Consider the following 27230-nt stretch of genomic DNA (forward strand, 5'->3'; position numbering starts at 1 on the left):
AGTGTCGGAGCCTCAACAGTGCTCCGTTTGGTGGTACGCACACTTAAAAATGCAATGATGTCACAAATTCTTTTAATCGCAGACAGGCACTGTGTGATGTTGCAGTGTGCAAATCGGAAGGAGGTTATAGTCCGATACAACACAAATTTGAAGCGGTGAGTGGCTTCAAATGAGGCCGTTGAGCCGATGGGGTCGTCCGGTTCTCGTAAATTTGCAGTTAGTGGCAATTCACGGTCACAATAGCCACTTAACTGCGATTTTAGGATAGCGACATCATAAGAGATTAACCACGAAGCCGCTGGCTGAAAGACTTTCATTGGTAAGCATTCGCCGCTGAATTCTTGAGTAGCACCTGAGCAAAGCCTAAAATATGCCAGCGCAGGTCTCACGTTTTTGTTGTTGTTGTTGTTGTTGTTTTTTTGCTTGAAATCAGCGGCAGGGCCTAACCATTTATTACTTGTTATGCTATTTATTTCACCCACGAACACCACACGGTAAAGTCAAAAGGAGATATCGCACGAACCTTCAAAAACCCTGCTATGTAAGTAGACCTTGAGTCAACTTGGGCAAAACATATTGAATCAACTTGCGTTTGCAAAAGCCAAATGGGGACACATATATACTGTGATTGACAATTCGCAGTTGACATCTTGATCTGATATGCTGTCTAACTTATTCAAAAAACTTCCTCTGCGACATGTGTTCATTGCTTACACCAAGGTTTCAGTGAACTGTAAAGGTCCTTACGAGGACCGAAATTATTTTGGAAGATTTTTGTTGTAGAGTAGCTGCAGAGTATTGCTCTTCATATCAATACCTACCACCTGACGCTCCGATGTGTCGAATGTTGAGGTTTCCGACGAGAGCCTCATAAATGTGCCGTCAAAGTTCCAAGCCCGTCAGCGTTTCTAAAAGACCCCTCCAAGACGCCTTTTTCCAAGATGCCTTTCTTCAAGACCGTGAACGTTTTCTTTGTATCTGTACGCACAGTGCAAACTACTGAAACAACGTATCTTTTACTTGGGGCAAGTTTGTAGATAGTTTAGGTCGGCGAGCAAACTTCGGTCCTTGACCACACAATATGGCACCTGTTACGGTCTATAGACGCCTCTACGTCACAAACGACAAGTCATGCAAAGCATGGATATGAAATCAAAAGTAGGTGCTGAACAATGCGCGCCGCTTCAGTGGAGGCGCATAACCCCGATGCGCAGCGGCTTCTTCGAACCCGGGGAACTTTTGAGCGCACCCACTAGCACACACCAGCCACTGCCGGTCCCCGGCGAACGGCGCAGCGGAAGTCACCGTGCGCCTCTATAACAAATTCCAGGGGATCTTGCCGAGCTCACGTTCCTCTGAAGCTGTCACCGGCACCGGCGGATATGGGGTGCCCGGGCGCTCTTACCGATGCCCCGGGAGCAGTCACGTCGGCACGGGAGCACGATTGTCTCGTGAGCAGAACAGGAACACGCCGGCCCAGGCGTCAGTCGCTGTAGCTCTACGGCTTGACAAGGCCGACGCTGTTTACAGCGAAGCGTCGGGGCACCGGAAGTTACGCAAGTGGTTACGTAGGGACACGCAACGCACCTTCTTAGCTGCGGCACCCCCCACCCCCTCGTGAGCCCAGGGGAAGGCCTGCGGAGTCGAACACTCTGTTGGACACCGATGCGATTCTCGGAGGACTGGAGAACACGTCTCGCGCAGATGCTGGAAAGATACATAGGCGAGGTCTGGCTTTCAGATTTTCTTTCCACGCTTACGGCTGTATATTTGCACCATTCGCTGTGGTTTGAGCTGGCTCGTGCTTATTTTGAGCTGAACTTTGGGCAAGGGTGGTGAGAGAAATTTAGTATAGCTGCTTAAGAACTCAATGCTTTGCTTACACGGATATGAAAATGGGGCTTGTATGTTTGTGCCAAAAAAGAGCTGAGACACGAGAAAAGGAAGGGGGTTCATTTTTGCACTTATCTACTGCATGGAAAGCGTGCCGTTTCTCCTCAGCCGTGCGTATTTAAGCTTAATTCTCAGTCATTTAGCGTATTGCGTGAATGAAATCTGCTGAGTCAAGCGTTGTAAAAGCAGCTGTACCAGCATGAATACACGACCACTTAACGGACACATGAGAGCATATAGCTACGAAGATGCATTATATGGAGACGGTGCATTTTCTTTCCTCAGGGAGTGCCATTGCGGTTATCTGCTTGTTACTTGAGCGTTCATCTTGTGTATAGAACGGCTGCAGTAATTCCCTTGTTAGGCACTTCTTTAGCGAGCATCGTAGCACAAGCAACATTGATTTAGGTGAAAGCGTAGAATGAACCCTTCATTTTATGTACGACTATATATTCGCACCGTTGTCTCCCCCCCCCCCCACCCTTCATTATCTAATATTCCTAATGGGACCTTTAAGGGATCAATAGATGATGATGATGATGGTTATAATAACGCTTACCCTTTCCCAAGAATCAATGGGCACCACTCCGAAACCCACCTTATGAAGGAGCCACTTGGTTGCCGAAAAGATCGTTCAAACGAGCATTTCATTAAATGTGAAAATATATGGCTTTCATATCGTATACAGATTTTGCTGTTACTTTTACTTACCTCTAAAAGTGCCGGACGATAAGGTTTATTCAATCACGCTCACCACACTCTTGTCTTCGTTGACGCAGCAGTCGGGCTCCCCGGCGTCCGGCAACATGGCGGAGTCGCTGCCCGACATGCGGTCTCGGATCGGCTCCGACAGCCCGACGGCTGACGACAAGTGCAACGGCAACATCTACACCATCACCCAACCTACGTCAAGCGGCCGCAGTTCGCCGACCAACGTAAGCCTACGCATGCGCAACCTGCAGCCGGACAGCGTATCCACCAACCATGTCAGGCCACCGTCCACGGAGGAAAGCATCGAGTCCAACGGGTCCGCAATCAGGTGAATACATTACGTTCTAAGACGCCATCTCCGAATGTGTCGAAGGCGCAGTCTACGCCGCTTGCTGAAGTGAACTTGAGGTCGTCTTCTCGGAATAGCATATATACTCCTCACCGTTTCATCCAGGTGGCGATTCGGTACACAAGTTGAACCTTAGAAGTTAAGACCTGACTATGCGCTGTTAGCCGCATTGATATTGAAGTTAACACGTGCATACGCCATATATGAAAATGAAACATTTTTGCTTTGGTTGTTGTTCGGTAGCACTAAATTTTATACTGATGCAGGAATGCGTTTAACGGCTACTTTTTCACCGTGCTGCGTTCTTCTGTTCGTCCACCCGTCCATCCGCACAGTGAAAGAGTGATAACTAACGGAATGAGGTCACGAGAAACAGGTCAACATATTCGAATTGGCGCCAAGATACCCAGCATGGTTCCATCAGCCAAAGGAAAGTAATTGAGCTGAAAATAAATTGGCCGTGGCTTAGCTCAGCTAGGCCAGGATATACGTAGATAAAGCATGTGTGCCTGGCGCTGGGCTGCTTACTCCTCTCCAATCCAATCTAATCCCATCCAATCCAGTGTAATCCAATCCAGTATGATCTAATCCAATCCAAACCAATCCAGTCTCCAGTCTAATCAAATCCAATACAATCAAGTACAGTTCATTCCAGTGAAATACAATCCAACCAACTCTGACCAATTCAATCCAAACCTGTCCAATCCAGACCCAGTCCAATCGAATCCAATCCAGTCCACTGTAATGTAAATAAATCCAATCGTGTCCAATGCTATAGTGCTCTAGCTTATTCTAGAGCACTATACCAATGCTAAGTCACGGCCGCTCAATGGGGGCGCAAGCGGCCGTGGCTGAGTACACGCTCGCCCGAAATGCGCCGCTGACTAGCCTATCATCATCACTACTACATCCTCATGCTAAAGGAGAATTAAGCTGCGCTACTCACTATTTCTAGCTATGTTGTTGCATTAAAGACGAAACATCTTCTTCTTCTGGTTGCTTCTTGATTGCCAGATGGCAAAGCGAGCGTGCGGCGTCCGCCAGCTGCGGCGGTTGCTTGGCAACGGCTCTATGCACGCGAAACTCCTCGTTCACGGCCAGTGTAGCTTTCGCTACAAATTATGGAGGTTTATCCATGTTAAACCTAGTTATCCGAGCTTAAGCTTTTTTTAAGCATGACTACTTATCAGCCTGACGCCTGCACTGAAGCGTTGACGTACTCGGACACCGGTACGCACCTTGTCCGTGGCGAGACAGAGCGCCGGCGTTAAAAAACCTCGGGTGGCCGAAATTCCCGGAGCCCTTCATTATGGCGTCCCTCGGCTTAGTGTCAAACGTGCAAGCAAATGACCTTGGCAGTTGCAGTGCGAGGTAAAACTAACGTTCTGTTTGCTCAATCTCTTACGGAAAGGAATCGAACTCGGTCCCATTGGATTGCGAAATGAGCACGCTGACCGCAGGCCACGAATGATCGTAGTATTAGCTGCATAAAGGTGGGCCTAGTGAATGTGCAATTCCAACAGAATGGACCCGATAACGCAGTTAGGTTGAAAACTCAAGCTAACATTTTTGCAAAATACACCATACGAGACGTAAATTTTATCTTTTTTTATGAATGCACAACTCTTGTCAGAATGTTGTAAAATGAAATGTAAATTGCTTTAGAGCAAAGGCAAGGCTCAGTATTTGTCACACTTCTCGGTGGACACCTGAACCACGCCGTAAGGGAAGGGAGTAAGGAGGGTGATTGGGAGTGAAAGAAGAAATACAGAAAAGGGTACCTAAGTATGAAGTCACTCAACTGAAGTCTGGGGGCCCTTACCGTAATGAAGAGATAGCAAATAATTTCGACCGCCTTGAGGTCATTAACGTGCACTGCCACACAGCGCACGGACGGCTCTCCATTTTGCCTCCATCGAAAGCCCGGCCGTCGCGGTCAGGCTCGAACTCGAGAGCAACTCCGGTTCAGCAGCCGAGCGTCCTAACCACTGAGCCACCGCGGCGGGTCGAAAATGCCTTATATCAATTTTGTATGCGCAGCATATCTTTCTTTATGACGAGTTTTCAGTTCCGTTCGAGCACGCCTCCTTCGGTCGTGTTCATGTCCGTGCTCACAGACCGACACCAAAATGTTTGAAGATAAGAGCTTTTAACGCTATGCACTTAATATAAAAAAAAAAATCACTTTTAAAAGCATGTGTGATCAGTGTTTGAAAGTCTGTGATGAGCCGCGATTAGCATGACTTCCCCTGTACCATGCAAACTGTGCACTGTGTGCACAGGGAACTGTGCAAACAACTGCAAATTAAGTCAAGAAGATATGAGACGAAGGAAAAAGAAGTGAAGTTTTCAAGGCGAACTCTCTCTTTGAACCTCTCTTTGAATGACATTGCCGATATAACAACCAGGCCGATCTCATAGCTCGAGGTTATGCAAACCGAGGGAGGTCAGAGGCCGAAGGGACCGAGGCAGTGACCCATACCTGCGCAAACATTTTGGCGCACTTCTGGGGGACCAGAAGACTGCATTCTCCGCCCCACAGGGTGCTAAACAGGGAGCAGTCGGCGTCTTGGCGGCAGCTGTAAATCCTTATCCATGCCTGTCTTTATACAGCAAGATGCATCCGACCGTATGCAGGGACACATGTCCCTGGTGTGGACAGAAACCGACGCTTTAGCACATTACATGGGTCTGCCAGAAAATAGATGCAGTGCCTCTGAACCACAACGCCATGCCGGAGCAGTGGGAGGCTGCGCTGTCCAGTTCGGAATCGAAAGACCAGCTCTGGCTGGTTGAACGGTCCAGCCGGGCAGCAAAGGCCGCGGGGGTCCTGAAATGAGGACCCAACGGGAGCTCTACATTACTTTTTTGCACTATATAAAATTTGCTCTCTCTCTCTCTCTTTGAACTTGCTCTGTACGACGAAATAGATGTTTTACAATCCAGTTAGGGTGCAGGCAGCAATCCACTGTTGAAGATTTGAAAATAAAAGCGAGAAGCGTTTGGCGTAGGTACATCGCATGTGAAGATGGCTGAATATCGCGCCGCTAGAAGTAGCAGAGAGCGATGTGACGACTATTTTGTACGACGCAGAAAACGCCCTTGAAGCTCTCTGTTACCTGTACGGCGTCAGCGTGTTGAACGCGGCTTTTCTAACATCGTGCTGTCACGCTGACAGCTTACCACAGCGTGGCGAAGTGACGACGATGTAGTGGTGGACGACGGCTGTTGTTGCGGCACGCGTCTTTCTCTTGCTCTTCTTTTTCCTTTCATCTCTATTTTCTCTTCTGTCCGCACGAGGAAGCGGAAGTGGCTCAGCTACAGAGCCAGTAGCAGGCCCGTGCATTTTAGGCTCGTTGTTGAAGTGGATTCTAAGGGCCCATGTTCGGGAGGAAGGCCCAGGTTCCTCCAGCTGACGCGATGAACTGGCGTGTCCACGGGCAAAACCTCAGTGTCGTTGGTTTGCGGAGGGGTGTGCGACATTGAGAGGTCAACTCTTCCTTCTTCCTACAGCAACAACAACAACAACTAAAAAAAAAAATAGGAGAGGAAACAATAGTCAACTCTATGGTTTTCATCATGTCATTGCAAACATCCTCTCCACACTAATACTGGTTTCACCGTATCTCAACATACACTTTTATTATTTCTATAATAATATTTCTATAATATAGATGTTATTTCTATAATACCTATTCCTGTTTATGCTCTAGATATTTTTATAATTATACCTGTATCTACCTTAAAAATCTATACCTTGGACGCAGAGGGGTGCTTGGTCGCAACAATTACAAAGCGTTCGTGCCGGTTCATAGATTTCTGTGATATGACTGGTAGACCTGATAGAATCCTTTTTTATTTTTAGGTGAAAACGGCGAGAGGTTGAGGTGGGAGTATAGAGAAGGATGTGTAGTCATCTATTATTAAGACGAAAGGCTATGTTGGTGAGGCCAAACCGTGGACGCAAAAAGTGAAGCTGATGTGTTGTGTCTGTAGGAAGAAGGAAAAGAAAATGAACGGGCCTGCTAGCTCTGTAGCTGAGCCACCTCCGCTGCCTCGTGCGGGCAGAAGAGAGAAATAAAAAGAAGAGGGAGAGAAAGACGCGCGTCGAAACAGCCGTCGTCCCCCACCGAAGCAGTGGCGGGTGCAATGACGGCCTACAACAGATAAACATTCGGTGCAGGCTTAGCCCCCGCCGCAAGCGGCGATGACCTACCTGTCCCAGCCCCTTGCATCCCTGAAGTGCGGCCAGGCAAGAGCCCTTATAGTGCAATGGAAGCGCCTGAAGCGATTCGATGCACACGACCCTTCTAGGTTTTTTTTTAATTTGTTCACAGGGAAAGAAAGGCGCAGTATATCTGTCACATTCCTCCTGTGAGCACCTGAACCGCGCCGTATGAGATGGAAGAGCCCGGCGTGACTTAGTCTGGATGAAATTGAGAGCTATATAGTGGGACAGGTTTTGCAAACGGACGGTCAGCAATGAGCCATTAAATGCTTTCGACTTAAAAAGCATTAGTCGGGCATGTAAAATATGATTATAATTTTTACTGGCGGCAATTAATAATAGAAATAAATCATGACATTTAATTAAACTGTTAAACAAAAATATAATGAAAAGTAAAGGACAGAAAATATCAATTAAAATGATCAAAATAACAGAAAAATAAAATGAATAAATAAAAAGCAAATTAATATAGAATACAAAATTAACACACAACGAAGTAGAGAAGTAAACATTTCAGAAACTTGGCAGCGCTAATGCTATCGCATTCTCCCAGTGCAGTTTCTGTAGTGAGATCTAAGTTTTTCCTATCTGCCGTCACAATAATTAAATGCCGTTCAAGCATCCACAAGAGTGACTGCCGTATTTTACTCTGAACATGTATTCGACATCATGAGAAGAAAAGCAACGAAACAAGCCTAATATTTTCGCAGAGTTATCACCTATCCGGGAGCGCAGACTTATCGTACAGCGCGAAAGCTTAATTCCGACTAGCCTGCAGCTTCTTGTCTTTGGGAACGACGTCTACTCGATATAAAAGCTGCATTGTTCTTTCTATGGAAGACAGAAAAAAAAATGAAACGCCGGAAAGGGATCATGCATTGGCTGTGCATCAAAGCAGACGTAAAGGGAAACCGGAGAGAGAACTCCTCTTCACTTTCTTTTTACACGCCAGAAAGGGATCATGCATTGGCTGTGCATCAAAGCAGACGTAAAGGGAAACCGGAGAGAGAACTCCTCTTCACTTTCTTTTTACGAGCCTTGTGTGGGCCCAATGGGTGAAACTTACAGGCAAAGCATGCAAAGTCTTTTTGGTCTATCATTTGAAATCGTGGCGTAATCGCTGATTTTATCCGTGTCGGCTCTCAGGCCTCTCTGCAGGACACTGCGCCGAGTGGGGAGCGCACGATGACGTCATGCGCTCCCCACTCGGCTCCATTGCATATGCAAAGCAGAAACGCTTGCTTTAAAGCGCTAACAATGTCAGCCGCCTCTAACGACATTGAAGCGTTGTCTAGCGGCATTTGACGACGCACTGCAGAGAGCGGGTGATGAAGCGCAATTTAGAAATCCTACCGTCTATGATTTTAATGATATGCTTCTCTGCATTGCATTAAGGGTGTGCAAAAAAGCGCACACTTCAATCGCACATTTTTTTTTTTTTCTCTCTCATTTTCAACGCTAGATGCACAAAGTCTTGGCCCACTTTACCTACAGCCTGTATATTTTTTTCTAAAAGTGATGTGAAACATGCGAAACTCTGAACAGCAAATAAGAAAAAAGCATGGTTTGTTTTTGTTTTGTTTTTTGGTCGGCCATTTCAAGCATCTTTTTCGTTCCGGTCCAAAGCGAAAAAGTAAGAACTGTTTAGATATGTTGAAAAGTCTTGTTTGGTGTGATGTTCTTACTTGCTTATAAGAAATGAAACGCGACAATTTTTTTTTCTTTACGTAACCTTGTTCTTGCGTGAGACAAACCGTACTTCAAGAAACAATGAAATGCTTCGTTAGTTTCACATGCACAGCAGCACATGACGTATAGTCCCATTGATAAATGGAATCATCGATGCATTTGGGCCGGTATTTCGCGTCATGAGACTCTGAAGAAGTGAGCTCGATCTTACTGCAGAAGATATAAGAAACTGTCAGCGTCTCGATAGTTACTGCCATTAGGTGCCACGTAGTATCAGATACTGTGACAGATTTTCTGTTCTTGGGCTCCAAGATTACCTCGGAAGAAGACTGCAGCCATGAAATTAGGAGACGCCTGCTTCTGGGAAAGAGAGCAATGGTTAGCCTTGACCGCCTAGTAAAGAGCAGATACATTACACTGCCAACCAAGATCCGTATAACTCGTGCTATGGTCTTTCCAGTTGTGATGTATGGATGCGAGAGTTGGACTGCGAAAAAGGCTGACCGCCGAAGAATTGACGCGTTTGAATTGTGGTGCTGGCGAAGAAGCTTGAGAGTTCCTTGGACTGCCAGAAGATCAAATCAGTCGATATTGTCGACCATAAACCCTGACTGCTCATTGGAGGGTCAAATTCTAAAGTTAAAGCTCAGCTACTTTGGTCATCTGATGAGAAGAGAGGAGTCGCTGGAGAAAGATTTGATGTTGGGAAAGGTTGAGGGTCGCCGGAGAAGGGGTAGGCAGCGAACGCGATGGTTAGATGGCATCCTCGAGGCACTGCAGATGAAGTTATGTGATATTAGGAAGATAGCGAGAGACCGGAAAGCGTGGATATGGTCCATAGGGTCACAAAGAGTCGATCGGACACGACTGAACGACTGAACTGAACTGAGCATCAGATAACAAGCTTTAGCCAGGTTTCCCGTCCTGGTCATGCTCTTTGACCAGTAAAGGAAGGTAAGGCAACCTGGGTAGAACAAAAATGTGCTCTCTAACCACATTTTTCTGTATCTCAGACAGAGGGGTAGATCCACCATGTTTGCTCAAGAGGGCAGTCACTCAGGGAGTGCAGATCACTGCCGTTATTCTCTGCAAGATTCAAACGCTACATATACCTGATCAGGTGATCAAACGGAAATTGTGCACTTACCTCTTGAACTATTGGAGCGCTAATCAACTCAGGCGTTGGTTAGCATTTAAATGCGGCGTGCAGAATTTGGTGTTTTCTGCCGGCGGTCTTACGTGGACACTTGGGAAGACTCTGGAAACAAATCGTAAGCGCTGGTTGGATGTTCGATCTGAAAGGAAAACTTTGTCCCTCCCGGCGGTGAAAAAAGAAAGGTGAAAGGTGAAAAAAGGTGCGAAGGTGAAAAAAGAAAGCAAGAACTGATACACAGGACCAGCCTATACTTGTTGCCCCCTACGGCATATCTCGTCTATATCCAACCTCCCAAATCGCATACGTCTTACGTACAGGTCGCTTTTGGTCCCCCAGGTCAGATGTTGTATCGACACTTGCGTCAGCCACTGCAGTTTTGGAAATGGCATGTTCAGGGTCCCTGAGATAATGAGGAAGAGATCAATGCCCGAGTAAAAGGAGACACATATGGGCGCGAGCTCTTGAAAGAAAATGGGTCATGACGCGCGAAGCTGGAACTTTTTCGTTACCTTTCCGTTCCGGGTCCACGTGGTCTTACAACTGTGGGGCGTCGGGGTCACCCTCGGCATCAACGACGATAAAGTCTGCCGAGCGTTCACTCGTTTTAGCGCAGCCCTGGAGACTTCATTAAGAGGGCCCGAGCGTCGAAGAGCGCGCGCTCTCCCTCCTTCGCTCTAGTGTCAGTCTGCCACTTTTAAATCATCCTGGGCACGTCGTCGATCGCCTGCTATCGGTATCGGCTGATGATGGTATCGCAAACCGCGCACGAAGAAACTTCTCGAATTAGCGGCACTTTAACAAAGAATAAGTCAAGCAAAGACGTATCTAGCTGATAATGTGCGTTTTCCCGACACGATGCACGTACGTTTCCGGACGTAGCAACATCCGCATGTTCGCATTCGCTCCAGATCGTTCTTTCGTATTGGCCTAATTGGAAGCAAATAATAACACACCTTCTTCTCCTGCTTCTATTGTGTATTTGCGCAGTCTGCGTCATGCGCACTGCATACTTTCTGACGTTCTTGTGCTGCAATATGTGCGCTACACTTAGCTGCGTGAAAGATGAAGTTAACAACTTTCATTTGGCGCGAGTTTACAAACTATGCATTGGAAGCAACATGTCTCTCGATGACGGTAATGCTGACAATGACAATGTCATGGTAACGAACATGTTAAACAATTTAAAGGCATTGACTTCTGTCTTCATAGAAAATATAACGCCTTAGGGTGTTCATGCTACTGTGCACTGTACTGAATAAGAGCCACCGGCGTCATTTTCGTCTATTATTTCAATAAATAAAAACTAAAAAAAAGGCGAATATATTTTAGTTATACGAGTGAGCCACAGTCTAATTGCTTCTACTGCATCTCCTTTAACGAAAATTATGCAATTATTGCTCATTAAAAGTGAAGGACTTCATACAAAAACGGGGAGCTTTAAGAAATCAACATGTGGTTTTCGCAGAATAAACAATGCCCCTGGTAAACAAGAAGACGGCGGCGCTGTTTTGTGTTTAATCGTCATGTACTCATGTTAGCTCACGCAGCCGAAGTTGGCAGATATGAGTGAGTTAAAGCAATGTCTGTGAATTACTGTCTTGAGTGACGTATACATGCAAAGCTTTCAGAACGTGCTTAGCCTGATCCGCTCCTTTGCGCAATTTTCGCTGACACAGACGAAACTTGACGACGATGCTGAGTCTCATCTACGCCATATTCATCGTGACGCTCGGATGCATCTTCACATCAACCTACCACGGCCACTTGTTCTCAATGAAGGAGTATGACGAGGTAAGATTCACATCCATCTCGATCGAAGGGGAACGCAGGGCTGAGAGCCGTTCAGCACCCACCGCCTGTGCTCACGGATCAAACGCTGTACTTGCTTGGCGGCTTCTTTCGGATATTTTCTTTCACGGCGCTTTCATAATTACTCACTTCGCTCGAAGAAGAAAGGAACGCAGTTTCTTTGCGGCGTGAGGATTGCAACTGGGTCAGTTCTGGGGCAAGGGGGCACAGATGTAGGTTGGTAAAGTTGGTCTTTACTGTTCCGCCTTTGCCAGGCAGTATTCCACGTGATCAGGTGGTAGAGGTGAGAGTTGGCGAGTGGTACAAGAGTAGGTTGATGAAGTAGTCTGACTTGCTTTGTATGGTCACATAGTATGGAACCACCTGACAGTAAGAACAAGCTTGCAATCTTTACAACTACAATGGCATTTTTTTCCTATTTAATAAACTCTACAAAAGCGGTTTTTAGGCGGAGAAAATGCCAGCAGCGCACAAAGGTGAACTAAAGTAAGGCTAATCTGTGTAGTCTGTGCTCACAGGTTGCAAGGTCATATATCTGTGATTTCAGGTTGCGAGGTCACACTTTGACCTCATCGCGAACTCCATGCGAAGTCCCCGATGCACTTTCTACCGTTGATGGCTTTGTATGGCACGCTCATATATTTTGCTACACGGCTAATCTTACATTTCATCGCTTATCGAAAAGGAGCTGCTTCATAACAAGGCATACCGGATTCTATAAACATGCGTTCAGCATACACCTCTGGCGGTCAGTTGAGCAATCGCTGCGGAACATGGAACTTCCATCTTAGATATCATTTTATTTCGAAACGATACCGGAACAGGTCGAAATAATGGTATTCACACATGTTTTTAGATTCCCTTCACGTTTGCGGCCAACGCATAGGCACCATGGCAACAGCCCTCCAGCTCGCATCGTGCGCAGCACATATCTAAACCGTTAAATGCTGAAAGCGATCAAGTGAGCATCACGTGTGGCATTGGCGGGCATTGGTGCCTTCGGCACACGCAAAAAGAATAAAGCTAATTTAGAACCGCAGAAATAGCCTCTGCTCGTGGTCTCTCGTTCCTTGTGTTTCCTGGAATATCATTATCGCTCCAGGATTTCGTCCACTTGTGTATGCCATTGTTCACTCAAACGCCGTGCAGCGTAAGTATCCTGTTATTGCGGTTTATTCGTTAGATATATCCCTGTGACGTCTGTAGCCAGTAGGTCAGGCTTATCGCAGAGAGCACGATATGGATGTTGAATTACGGCTATCACACAAAACAACACTTACAGAAATCTGCCACATGGATGTCTGTTGAGATCGGAAAATTTCTAGGACATACTGTGTTCCCGTCCCCTCGACGCACATTGACACACCTCGATCGTTCCCATTTTGCCTCACAACTACTGCTACTGACGTCCCGACACAGAAAATTAGATGAACCTTCTACAAAAGCGTAAAAACTAAATAAAAAATACCACAAATGAAAACGAATATACAGTTGTGAGCAATTAGGGAAAACTGAATTGCAACGCCATCCAGCAACGAGACAATGATGGCGGGGCCCCATTTTACATGCGTTTGTCACTTTCTCTGTAACTGTCGCTAGATTGCGTTTAGATGCAGTTTTCCAGAGCTACGCCATCTGCTACATGTTATAAACGACTTTTGCTCACGACTGTAAATACTATAGTGCCAATGCCTCTGCCTGTGTATTGCTGTTTTCTGCAAGAGTCGTGCTCAAAGAGAGTTTTGGTGCTGAGATTTTTCCCGTTCCTTTATGCTGCACGCTGATGAGTGTTTGGAGTCGACAAGGTCTGACGAATGAGACACCGCTCTTTCTTTTTCGGCAAGATTGTAACAGACTCAGTTCATGTACAAAGTGAAGCTTAACTGCAGCTATGGGGAAGTCTGTGCGCTAATTTAGGAACACAGGTAGTCACCTTAACATAAGCTCGACCTAATTAAACGTACGAGACATGTTATGAGAAAAGTTTGAAACAAAGTCAGAATTTAGCACACAACGTCAAAATAGTTTCGTGTAGAAGATGACTCGTTTAATAGATAGAGGTATGCATGTGTCTCAACTTCTTTCGTAATTGAGAGGATTTTGTTTCTTTGGTAGTGCATGTTTCACCTTTGCCCAAAGCTGACCTGAGTGAGACAGACTAATGAAACTAAATATTTAAACAAAATACTGTATTATGGCTGCGATGGTAGCACCGCCGAACACAACAGACTGGCGCATAATTCAAATTAGGTATTTTGTCAGACGTCGACACACATGACAAGCACGTCGGTAGTAGTTTGGTTCAAGCGTTCTGCTGACCTGCTATTTCATGGATGGTATTTAAAGATTTGCGAGAAGGTAATCCATGATGAGAAATTTGGGGCAGAATAGTAAAACCAGAAGCTTTCTACGAATAATTTAACTTCTGTTGTAATATCACGGAGTCAGTTTTTCGCATCGGCGTAGAATTTTCTCATGAAAGCTTGCAATGATCACTATAAGACATGTCGTCTTGTTAGGGACGAAGTTTTTCTTCCTTTATTTTTCGCGAGGATACCGCTATAAAGACGAAATGTGGATAATTCACATTGGAATGCTTTGTCAGGTGAAGAATGGTATGACAGGAAATCTGCACGTGGCAGCAGTGACACGTGACACACTGTGCACATTTTCGTTGAATAAGAAAGCGTTGCACTCTTGCCACGTGCACAGTTTTTGTCATGCCATTCTCGTCCTTTTTATTGACTGTTCGCCACAGTATTTAAGCATTGGCAAACCCTCAATACACTATTGATCATAATACCCCTGTCATACGAACATTTTCGATCCTCATTAACTCGATTTGCATTCAACTCAGTGCGGCAACTTTCAAGCACAATCCAGCCAGAACCTGCTTGGCTCGAGCCGCTTCTCCAAGTGCGTTTGAGATTCAAGCACATTCGAGAGCGGAAATCAACGCACTTGACACCTAAAACACACGAATAAAACTTCTTAATGGTCATTCAAAACGCCCGTGTAGCACCAGATGCTACAATCCCTCTTTAAGACCTCAATCGAGTTCAATGAAGATCGGATTTGTTCGTGTGACAAAGGTATAAGTCAGCGCCGTGTACCCATCTTGTCTTCGTCTTATGCGCTGCACCGATAATAGCTCAAGTGGTTTAATGGTATCCCAAAGCGACATCGGCAATGAGGGACGCGTAGTGGAGGGCCTCGAATATTTTGGCCGGCTGTGGTTCTTTAATGTGCACTGATGTCGCACAGTATACACAGGCGACATGCATTTCGCCTCCATCGAAACACAGCTGCGATCTCACGCGCATCCATTGGGTCAGTTACCAAGTGCCCTAACCACTGAGACACCGCGGCGGAGCTATTTTTCCGAAAAACGAAAACAGAATTAACTTTTCACTGATGTAAGGAGCGTTGAGATCCATTTAAAAAAAAAAAAACACTATTGCATTACTGAGCACCCTGATCATAAAGACTGCCGAAATGGCATGCTTTAGTATTGTGTCGTGATAAAAGTAACCTTCAAAACACAGGTTGATAAAAGTGATCTGATGATCTGAAAGGTCAAGGCTAAAACATTAGTAAGTCCTGTAATTGTTACGTAGAATAACGTTAGGCTCTCAAGAGGCGGTACAATAATGTATGGCACCTGCACATATATGACGAGATCGTGGCCGTCCTTTCCGCTCGATAGGATTGATAGGCTAAGTACTTGGAATATGATACGCAGTACCAAATGCGGCACAACCACTCACGTGCTTCACTGTATATAATACATTGCTGAATGCCAAAAAAAACAAAAGGACAGTATTGTGGTAACTTCGGAAACTACCTAATTATGTGCATTTTAAGCGCGTGCTTAGAGACGATATGTCCAACTATCAGGGTACAGACCAGTCATCAGTTGTAGCCTAGAAAATAAACAACTTTAAGTGCAAGCCACTGAGAAGGACTAGAGCGCTGTCTTGGTACAGACGGTGGAGACAGCAAACATGGTGACTGCACGATTTGTGAGAGTGTGGAGATCAAACACATGCTAACAATCGAGTGGTGTTATAAAAGGCGCTGGCGAGTTATTTACGAAGCTGGAAAATGTACAAGTCAATATATGTGGCATGCGGTACGCAGGTGTTCGGCTGCGTGGTGTGCGTGATCGGCATCGCATGGTTGGTGGTACTGCATGCGGACCTCACGCGCTACAAGCTGCACATCTTGGCGCGCATCAAGAAGAAGCTGAAAGAGTACGAGGACCTGGCCGACCGGTTCTCCTTCACCACCGAGTGTGTCATCAACGAGCAGTACCCGTGGGCGACCGAGGAGCCGGGCAAGGACGAGCCGGACGATGAGGAGCACCCCGTGCTGCCCCACTACCGTTTCCTCAAGGGAAGACACTCGGGAAGCTTCTTCCTCAAGACTGGCATGGCCGGTGAGCACCACCCCCTCTCTCCTTGCTCATGGCAAAGGGCGCCGCATTCCCATTTTCCTCTGTCCTTTGAGGGTGTAATAGCTGCTCTATAGCACAGAGCAGTCGGTGGAGTCTTCACATGTTGCTTGGTTCTTTTGAGTCGGGGCCGGCCTTCTTGGTATTCCAAATGTTACATTTAGCTATTATCAATAATTTCTTTTCGCAGAAGTCGCCAATATTCAAGTATATTTTTGTGCTAGAAATTATCTCGCCTAATATATGCGATGACGAATTCAAGCTCCCTTTTCTTCCTCTCCTATTCATTCTGCAGTGGCGTAAAGCCCATTTGCCACTGCGTTTTGCTTCAAATTGAAGAGTAGTTTATTTATCCATAACAATAAGCATGAGATAGCTCTTAAATTCCTTTAAGCAGTCGGCACAGACATTAAAATATAGCCTATGGACTGCCTTTTTGGGTAGGTGAAATTCAATAAAAATGTTGTATACAATTGCTCATATTTGCATCACCGTAGTCCTTATAATGACAGAATAATACTTTATGAATATACGTCTTCAAACAAAATTGGTTAGTCGGCATGTACGCTGGCTAAAAAATAAGTGTGACAATTTAATTCGAGATCTAGTGCAGCTGTTTTCATCTCTTATTTTCTGCAGCTGCTGTTACTGCATATACCAGTCAGAACTTGTTTTCATACTGACAAATGATTTATTCATTTCGTCTTCGAATATACGCATAAAGTGTTACTTCATAATGCAAGAAAGCCATATTGTTCTACCTATGCTCTATTGCAGTATTTTGCTCCGGGCACATCATCCACGAGGGCCTAATGCTCTCAAAACACGTCATCGACTGGAACCGCGACCCCGAGCAATGCAGGGACATCTTGAGCGTCCTACTCCACTCGCTCAGACCTGTCTATTCATTCTATCAGCTGTTCATCATCTTCAAGTATTCAAATGTGAGTGCCTCGTGGTTGCAAATGAGCTTTATTTTTACCCGACCGAGTTTTAGCCCTTTAATGCCCAAGAAACGAAAGCGCAGGCAGGTGTCATTAACTTTCAAAATTACATCAATATTGGCCACTACACTGTAGAAACGTAAATAACTGACACATTTGTTACAAAAGACATTATTGCTGCATGGCTAAAGTAAGCAGGTTAATGTGCGTTATATTAGCGTTTAAGAACAATAAAACCGGGCACACATACTCACACACATACAATAAACGATTGAAAACTGGCGAAATTAGTCGCTCGTTTGGCAATGTATTGGCCTCGAGATCGAGCAGAGTCTCCACCTTGCGGCTCAGCGGCAAAACCTACTCAGTATGGATGCGTTTTCGCGTCGCATGCCAGCCCGCAGTGATTTACGCGCGCGCATGCGGCGTGTACAGGAGTGTTTTTGTTTGTTTCGCGGCTCCTGTGGGCTTTTGCTTACCTATATGCCTCTTGCAAAATAAATATGAACAGTCTATAACCCCACGCTTCATAAAAAAAAAAAAGATATACTTGTCCGTATCGAGCATGTCATGCTTGGATAAGGACATCATCCATCGCGGTCTTCGGCGCTTGAGATCCTTTGAAATGCAATGTCTCAAACGAAGTGGTACTGTCGTTACCGCCGTGTCAAAGCAAGACAGGTCGCCGCCGTCAATAAAAGTTAATGCGAACGCTCAAAAATCGCATATTCACATTTCTGTTTGGAATACCGCAGCTACTAAAACATATGCCACCGCAGACTGCTTCATATAGCAGAATGCAGTTTGTACAGACCACTCTATGGCTACTATGCCTTCTGTATGCACGATAGAGTTGTGTGAGTACTTTGTTGTTGTTTTTTTTTTTTTTTTTTTTTTTGCTTTTAAACCTCTGTCGCGATGTCTCGATGGTAAGGGCGCTCGACTGCTGATTTTGAGAACGGGGGATTCAATCACAACCGTTTCGAAAGGCGTTCCCCTGCTATGGGATTTGACTGCACAGTAAACAATCCCACGTGGTAAATGTGGTGTTAATAATGAAAAAAAAAAAAAAAACTACACCAAAACCAGCCTCTGCAATCATCCGTCATAGCCGATGCCGCTTAAATTTCATGCGTTAAACCCGGGCCAATATGCATTTCTTTTCTTTTCTTTTGTTGCTGAAGGCTTCTGTGCATTCGTGTGAGCACATTTTGCTTTAGAGATATGCTCGAATGTTTGGGAAACATATTCCCTGCACCTAATTGTTACCCTAAATATTACATAATACACCTAGATCAATGTACTTTACTGGTAGCCTATTATAATCAATATAATCCCTTTTCGTCCAAGTGTTGTCTTCCGAGCGAACTCGTCATTTCGGACAAGGGGAGTAAAACAGCTTCATGCGGGCTTAAATATCAATGTTTAGTTCGGGAATAAATACATTTTTATAGTCGCATGATAAGATGACCTCCATTTCTTTTGGAATAGTTTTATATCCGGAATTTGTTTTGGAAGCAACCCTAATATTTTACTTCGCATAAGATTTAGTCACTGCTAAATAATTAGTGATAAAAAATGTTCAGCCTGTAAAATTGCTTCCCAGAACATGAGTGCCTATGCGCAGTTTATAACGATGTCTTCGCAGCGAGTAATTCGTAGCTTGCACTTTAACGTTACTAAAATTAATCGCTGATCATTGTAAATTCTGTGAAGTGTGTAAAAGTTCTCTCACACGGTGAAATTTATTCGCATTGCAAAACAAAATAATTACACTACTAATTTACCGTTATATATTAACATCACACACATCAGAAAACCCTTACACTTTCCTCGGTTTCAGTAAATCATTTACAGTTAGTGGCGCATGCAGTAATATACTATCACATGCTATGACAGTGGCCGCAAAAAGCATCTCGGCAAATTCAAGCCACTCTGCGCTGTACACGGAACAATCAGCTTTCCTGTGCGGCGAGGTTTCCTGTATAGTTTCGGCGTGATCTCATTTTTGGGGAATACTTGTGCGTGGTTGTCTGGGCCAGAGTTGATGTGCACTCAGTCTAAAGCAAGTCGCCATGCAGTGCGCTGTCAGTGCTACATTTAACCTGCTTAATCCTCGAGTCAAGTACGATATAATGAACCAGGCTTTCTCGATTCAATCTAAAGTACTGTCAGAGCACCAACCTTGTATCTGCGTGCGCTTGACACTAAATTTGCCGGTCTCACTGGCATCAGATACGCGCAAACTGTTTAAAAGTTGATAAGAAAAACAAAGCTGTCATTAGGGAGGCCCAAGCATTAGGCGTGTCAGCGCGGAACAGCGCAAGAAACGTGTAAAGTAAACCTAGAAGACTGGTGGTTGCGTGCTGTTTTCCTAAAAACCGCTCTTCTTCTGCTGCATCGGCGAAATCCTTGGATTTTTTTCTGCAATATTGCAGAAATACTGCAGAAGACACGTCTTCATCGCCAACAAACCCGCCGTAAACTCGGAAGCAGACCTACGCAGCGTGCGTTTCTGCGAGCGCCGCCGGCTGCCGATCCACACTACCGGAGTGACGGTGGCGCCACCTCTAGGTCGATCTCGCGGCGAATAGTGTACTAGTCGATATTTAGGTTGATTTTTCGGTAGGGTTCTTTTTTGCATCTTATAGCACACACGACACCTTACAGCTCTGGCAGCTGTCACTATGGTGTAATTGTCTATAAGGATGCTGCGCAATAATTGTTCTACCGTATACTGCAATACTTTTGCACATGTTTAGTTTTATAAATGAAGGCTTTGGCTACGTTTATGCTTTGTATCATGCATGATGAGCTGTACACCGCAGGATAATCCCACTAGTTTAACTATCAGAATACAAAAGCGTGTCTCCGTACTGAGTCTTCCAGCTTATGCTATTGTTACGCGGAACACATCTCCGCCATAATGTGTTCTCTAGATTTGACTGTTGAATTTAGTTAGGATGACAAGTACAAATGGATGCTGCCGCGTTGACCGCCTAACTGTATTTTGAATAGCTGTGGACGTAAGTGGTAAGCTTACATTAACGCTATCGCGTTGAGGCTAGATTTAAAAATCTTTTCTCCAGTCGATTCAAACTCGTGACACCGTTACTGAAGAGGACGGGTTTGAAGTGAATGGCCATGCATAGTAGCGTCTGGAATCCGCGACTGAAAACCGACCGGTTTTTGCACGCGCATTTTACTTGTGAAGTTGGTAAGCCGTGGTGACGCCTGTATTTCGCTCTTTGTTCTAGTGTCTATAATAGCTCATAAAAGGGCTATTTTCTGCGAGAGTGGCCTCTTTGTCATTGGAAAGCGGTATAACATATTGAGACTGACTATACACCGGTGAACTTTGATGCGGTCAACGGAACGTTGGGTCGGTTCAATACGACACTCGGTCGCCCGCAGCCAGTTTTCTCTCCACATTCGATTCAGCAGCGCTGAACCCCTTTATTTATTTTTTAAAATGTTAACCAACTTGAGGCGCACCACTGCTGCACACAAAAGCGGGGTTTTTATGTTAGAGATAAGAGGTGGCAACTGCAATCGCTACATTTTTTTCCTCAACAGATTGTGATCAACCGGTTCAAAGAGGTGGCAAGGTTTGGTGTGATGCACCTGATTGCGACATCCCTTCACACCTGGTTCAGCACAATTGTAGACGACGCTATGAGCAGCCACGCTAGCCACCATGGCGACGAGCACCACGGCAACTCATCCAATGGTACGACGTTGGTTGGATGACGTACCTTGTTATAAATGACACAGACCGGTTCATGGCGAAAGAGACGAGGCAGTAGAAGTGTTAAAAAAACAAAACAGCGCACTTTTGACACACGGACAAAGAAAGAAACGACAACACAGCGCTGTGTTGTCGTTTCTTTCTTTGGCCGTGTGTCAAGAGTGCGCTGTTTTGTTTTTCTAAGATGAACTACCAACTAGCCCTTTCTTCCACCCTTGCCAGTAGCAGTATTTTGGGCGGTATCTGCGGCCATCGATAATGAAAATAACCCTGTAAGAGCAGATCACGGCAAAATATGCTTTGGAACAATGGTATATTATTCTACCTCGAGCGTCACTTAATTGCCGTATTGCGCATACGTTCGCCAGACGTGCTGTGCATGCATGGGCAACAAAGAAGATACGCGCACTTTCGATATTATGTTTCAATAGATTTTGGATCGTTACTTGGCATCGCGTGCCAAACATTACAAAAATAATCCTGAGGTCGTGTGCTCTGCTGAGCAGACTCATGCCATCTTGATTTTGTTTTGCGATCAGGCGGTTGGGTGTAGTTAGGAATTAAGGCAGGGTTGAATGTCAACAGAAAAGTGACCACCGTGCTGGAGCTGAGCATTGTCAACATTATTTCTTGTAAACTTTTTACCGTGTTGAACTCAAGTTGAAAACATTGGGCTAATTCAACGCGAGACTCTGGCAACAAAAAATCGAAATCGATGTGAACGAAGATGTGCTCAAGCAATTTTCGAGGGCGTTAAACACTGAAGTAGTCGGTATTTCAGCCTTATCTGCCGTAGATGTCTAGACGTGCACTGTTCCACGTGCACTGTGCACTGCTGCCATAACAATTGTGACGACTATGCTGGGCCTAACACATGGATAGCACGATGCTTAAACGCAGGCTGTGTAGCAGAAACTTACGTAATTTCGTGAAGGAAAGGCGCAGTATCTATCTCGCTTCTCGATGCACACCTGAACCACCCCTCGGGGAAAATGGGAACGTGGTAGGGAAAGAAGAAAATTGGCTGCGGTCTGTCAGTGCTAAACCACCAAGCAAAACTATGCTAATCCATGCCAGACAGTTCCTTCGCACGTCTTAGTCGATTGAAGCGGAATTAACTTCGACTAATTTTTTCAAGCTGTGGTATCTGCAGACAGAAACGAAAGACCTTCGTCGTCATGCTCAGGAGATTAATTACTATCTGCTGTTTACTTTTGGAGCCCGATAAAGGCCATGCGCTCTTTCACAAATCAATCAATGAACTCATCGGCTCCGGCAGCGTCAAATGCACCAGCTCCCGATACCATTTCCTCTGGTGAATCGAACGCCCCGCCGCGGTGGTGCAGTTGTCGAGACGACCGACTACTGTCCCGGAGTACCTGGGTTCGGTCCCGATTACCGGCGGCTGTGTTTCGATGGAGGCGAAACGGAGAGGCGTCTGTATGATGTGCGATGTCAGTGCACGTCAAAGAACCCCAGGTAGCGAAGCGTTTTGAAGCTTTTTAACAAGCCCTAGCTTCTTAAATTAGCCTCCAGGATCCTCGAGTGAACGATGGCTCACAATCATTGATAAAAAGCCCTTTCATCAAACATAACATGACAACATGATCATCGTCTCTAAAGGGAGGTGTTTTTTTGCCAGTAAGACGTGATGTTGGGCTAGTCGGTTCATGGTTATAACAAAACAGAACTGCGCGAAGGCAACGGGACAAGAAGGCACGAATGCACACACACACACTGCGTTTTGTGTGTGTGTATTCGTGCCTTCTTGTCCCGTTGCCTTCGCGCAGTTCTGTTTTGTGTGTGTGTGTGTGTGTGTTTTTTTTTTCAGTAGCTTCGCTTACAGCACGCCGGCATCGCGAGGCTCATGGTAGGAAAATTGGTAGTTAATAACCCTAAGCCATGGTAACATCTAAATTACAAAATCAGCAACGTGTATTTTGCTTAGTAAGAATTTCAGACCTTTCAGTTTGTCGTTTTCCTGCTAGGTTTGAATGCAGCGTGTTCACCTTCAAGCGCCAGTTATACAATCTACTCGAGAATCAGCTGCTTGTGTTCCCCAGGGACAGGAAGTTTGCATTTTAGTGCGGAGAAATGGCAGAGGCAAATCAGTAAATACTGCAGTAAAGGGCGAAACTATTAGAAAACACTTCTAAGTTTATTCTTATGTATTTAGATGCTCACTGACCGATTCGCATAAGAATATTAAATTAGTTATAGATTTTGCCAGGCTTATGGAAGTGATCATTTCAACGTAACTTTGGCTTCTGTACGATACCAAAATTCTCACGAAACCAGCTACGCCTGCAGTGGAGTTTGAAAAAATTGGAGCGCAGAGATAGATAACCATTCGACTGGATTCATTGAAACTCCTTCGAAAACAGTGCTTTATACTAAATATACTAATGATTCCGTAATTCATGATGAAAGCTCTTAGCTTAGCTAATATATTACCAGCTTTATTATAAGGCTGATTCTAGTGATGTATAGAAGTATTGACGGTACAATACCAAGTATTTATCGACCATCAATTGCGATACTCTATCTTGCGCAGATACAAGAAAAACAGTTTTTGAGGTTATCGGCTATATTTTACATTAGTTCGCAATAAGAAATTAGTAAGGCATTATTATAATGATTGCCAGAATATCAAGCAGCTGGCATTGGTCATTAGAAGCAGCTGTGCGTAGGCCGAGAGGGCAAATAAAGGGGTGGGGTGGGGGGGGGGGGGGGGGGGGTTAACCTAAGCCATCTTTTTCTCAAAAATTTAGGAGTGAAAGAAAAAAAAATTTGCTCCTGCATGGTTATTCTGCCTAGAATACACAAATGGGGGGGGGGGGGGAGACGGTGACCGCCCCCTGTCCCTTAAATCATCCGCTGCGCTCGCCTTCAGTTGGGCACTCAAATGCTGATACCTTCAAATTTTAAACCATCGTTTCAGACACGCATTGTGATCCACCCATATTCAGGAGTCATTGTTAATAGCACTTACGACGATGTAATTATCATCATGGCTTTTACTGTGGTCTGTAGACGAGCTTGACCAAATTTTACAATGCGCTGCCTATTCTCGTTTGATAAAAGTTATTGTAGATATGCGACGTTTTTTAAATGCAGTATTTTCAGGTCTATTCGCGCGCCTTTCTTTTTCGTTTTTCGAGCAAGCGAGTTGACTGCGGAATTTTTCCCCATGCTGCTATAACGAGTTGCGCAGAGAAAGAGGCATACATAATGCACGCTACATTGTGCACCACTTTGACTTCAAAAGGATTAGGTTTAATTGAATGCCTGCCTGTCATTGTTCCACGCGCAGCCTCCCACCACTTCGGCTTTACCGACCGCTGCTCAGGACCTTACAGCCCAACGTTCAGCTCGGCTGCCTACCTGTACCCGTGCACTATCGAGTTCAACATCATCCTGGCGGGCGTCTGGTTCATCGTGTGGCAGAACATTGGCAACGTCCACCTCCATTCCAAGTCGCACCATCTGGAGCAGAAGATCGACGGGCCAGAGGGGAACCACGAGATCACTTACGAGAGCAATGTGGTCATAAGCGCCGACTGTCATGCGGCCAACAAGGGGCTGTTCTCCGGAATACTCGTCCTGCTCACATCCATCATCACGGTCATCATCTTCTTCGTGGTCCTTCAGGGAGAAAACTTCAAGCTCGTGGGAGGAACCATCTACAACTGCCAGGAGGGCATCCTTACTGCCCTGGGGCTCCTTGCGAGCATTGTGGCCTACTTCAAGGTAGTCCAACTGGACCAGAACGCTCATCCGGTGACGTTCCTGGATAACTTCCTTCTGTTCATTCCGCTTCCGTTTTTCTTCATACACGCTATCCTCTGCATAATGGCCGAATTGCACCTCTCAGACAACTTCCGAATCGTGCTTCGAGTTGTCTCGCTGCTCCAAATCATCATCCAGACGCCTGTGCTGGTCGATGGTCTTCGAAGGTGCAGCAACTCACACGTGCTACGATACCGCAAGCCTGGTCGCGAGGTCATCACGTTCCTGCTCATATTGAATGTCACGCAGTGGGTCGTCTTCACGGTGCAGCAGAAACATATCGACGACCTCATCGCAGCCAAGGTGGTCTACGGAAATCTTTGGTCCTTCATTGGTCACGCCACTATTCCACTCATGTTGTTCTACAGGTTTCACTCGGCCGTTTGCCTCGCCGACATATGGCAGGCGGCGTACCACAAAGGCGAGTGAGAGCAGGGAGTCATCGGGAGAATGCGACGCTGACTTCTGTCGTCGTGCTTTGGATGCAACGATCAGGAGAGCTGTACAGAAAGACCCCGGGTGAAACCAGGGCAAAGACTGTGCACGCCAGGCCCACCGCGCGGGTCATTTTGTTACATCTGCACAGCCATGGCGAACAACCCCACTGGCAGTTGGTTGATTACATGTGCAACCTTACCAGCCACGCCCACGTAGTTTTTATAGAACACTTCCATCACCTCTGTCAAGGAACAAGAATATTTGGGACTCCTACTGCATTTTACTTCATGTGCTCCGTTGTGACTTTTCCTCTTTGGTGTTGTAACATCCTGAACTCACAACATTAACGGATCATCGTGCCGTACAGAGTGCCATAAGTGAACGCATACAGAGGTCTGATTGCAACGTGACTTGTGGTAAAAAAGTGCAATAAAGACAAGAGCCTCTTTCATGGGGCTATATATTCTGCAAAAATGAAAAGTACAAAGATTGACTATTTTAATTTTTTTTTCTTTAAATTTGCGGATGCCGTATAGACTCCTTCCAGCATTATTTATGGTTAATTTCTCCAAGCAGCTATGACGTCTACAACTTTGTTTAGGTGGAGTGCAGTAGAAATCGTCCAAGTGCTATCAAAGCTCGATTAAATGTTTAAAAAAATCATCTCATGAAGATATCCCGATTCCCCTTCAGACGCCTATAAAATACAATGATGTGACTAATTTGAAATAACGAAACTTATCTCATGATCTGTCCTGATTCAAAGAAACTTTCCCGAAAAATGTAATGTAAGTTAGAAAGTGTTAATTTTTTTATGTTTTGTAGAGAACGCCCAAACTTTGTTCATTGCAAGCTGTTCCTCTTGTTGCAACTGTATTTCACTTCCTTTTGTGAAGTCAGAGGATCCAAAGCAATTTTAAGCGGTGGTTGGAACTTTTTGTTTTATCGATATTTATTGTTTCAGGGCATCAGTAGGGTATGAGATGAAAGATGTACAAATAATTAAATGAAGGAAAAAAGGTTAGCTGATTTTATGAAGTCCAGGAGTGAGCGATGATGAGGTCCCTGCGTCCAAGCGACATATGAGGCAGGATTGGTTGTTGAAAGGCCAGCTATCCTCAGGTGCCATATTCGTGTTGGTTTTGGTGCTGGACAGTCCCACAGCAAGTGGTGAATGTCGGCCTCAACATCTTCGTTTTTACATATCGGGCACCCTTGGCGGGGATATCAAACAGGATTCTTTGCGACGAGTTGTTCCACTGAACCATATCTCGTCATTTTTTTTTTTTTCACGAGTAGCCAGGCTGCACAGCTGTGTATAGAAAGTAGCGTACGCGTCAAACATAATCGCGTCGTCTTGTTGCTTGTACTTGAACTGAACGCACAGAAAGAAAGAAAAAGATGAAAACATCGCTTGTTATAGGGGCCGCCAGCCGACAGAAAAGTGTAGTTTTAGTTGGCTGCTATCCACTAGTTTTTTTTTGTACACCCCTTCAAGACTTTGCCCTCGCTGGTAGTAATTTTTACGCTTATATATTGTTTAATTCCTGAGTGCAGTCAGATCATTCGCAACTGCAAAAGATTACCTCTCTCCAAACGTAAGTTGTGCTTGGCTGTTTGAAGAGGACGGTAGTTGTAGATGCAATCGGCTCGTTTTTGTATTGCCCACAAGAAAACGCCCACATTGACGAGAAGAGCATGCCTCTCTCTATCGAAATAAAGTAACACGGGACCCCATTTTGCAAGCAAAAATTAGCTATCGCTAGCAATCATTTAGAAGTTGAAGTTTTAGGGTTATATGCAAGCACTACAAAACATGCTAGACCTGCTGTATAAACTCTACTGGACCTTAACTAATGGTCACTGAGCTTCATTGTCCAGGTACGAAATACAACGGAAATTCAGAACTAGAGAAAAACAGAATAAAAATGCTCCATAGTGTTTCTGTTGGGAAACGCACTAAACTCAGTGAAATCTCGAACGACAATTGCCAAACTCGGCGCAGCTGCTGTGGTGGATTCGT

At 45.2% G+C, this 27230-nt stretch overlaps 1 protein-coding gene across 2 annotated transcripts; it reads left to right on the forward strand.

Annotated features, from left to right (window-relative positions):
* Positions 1–1580: 1580 nt before the first annotated feature.
* Positions 1581–25708, forward strand: LOC146190791 (proton channel OtopLc-like). 2 transcript variants are annotated; one of them, XM_084601174.1, is made up of 7 exons: positions 1581–1728; positions 2676–2932; positions 11703–11817; positions 15976–16273; positions 17066–17232; positions 20809–20962; positions 24294–25708. In XM_084601174.1, exons 1-7 carry the CDS (start codon positions 1666–1668, stop codon positions 25196–25198), a joined length of 1959 nt encoding a protein of 652 aa, XP_084457300.1. In that variant the 5' UTR covers positions 1581–1665; the 3' UTR covers positions 25199–25708. The 2 variants fall into 2 exon arrangements, with proteins under 2 accessions (XP_084457300.1, XP_084457299.1); XM_084601173.1 differs by having other exon boundaries at positions 1596–1728; positions 2673–2932.
* The last annotated feature ends 1522 nt before the right edge of the window (positions 25709–27230 follow it).

Source organism: Amblyomma maculatum, chromosome 4, assembly GCF_055883805.1.
Source record: "Amblyomma maculatum isolate TAMU_Amacu chromosome 4, ASM5588380v1, whole genome shotgun sequence".
Taxonomy (NCBI): Eukaryota; Metazoa; Arthropoda; class Arachnida; order Ixodida; family Ixodidae; genus Amblyomma; species Amblyomma maculatum.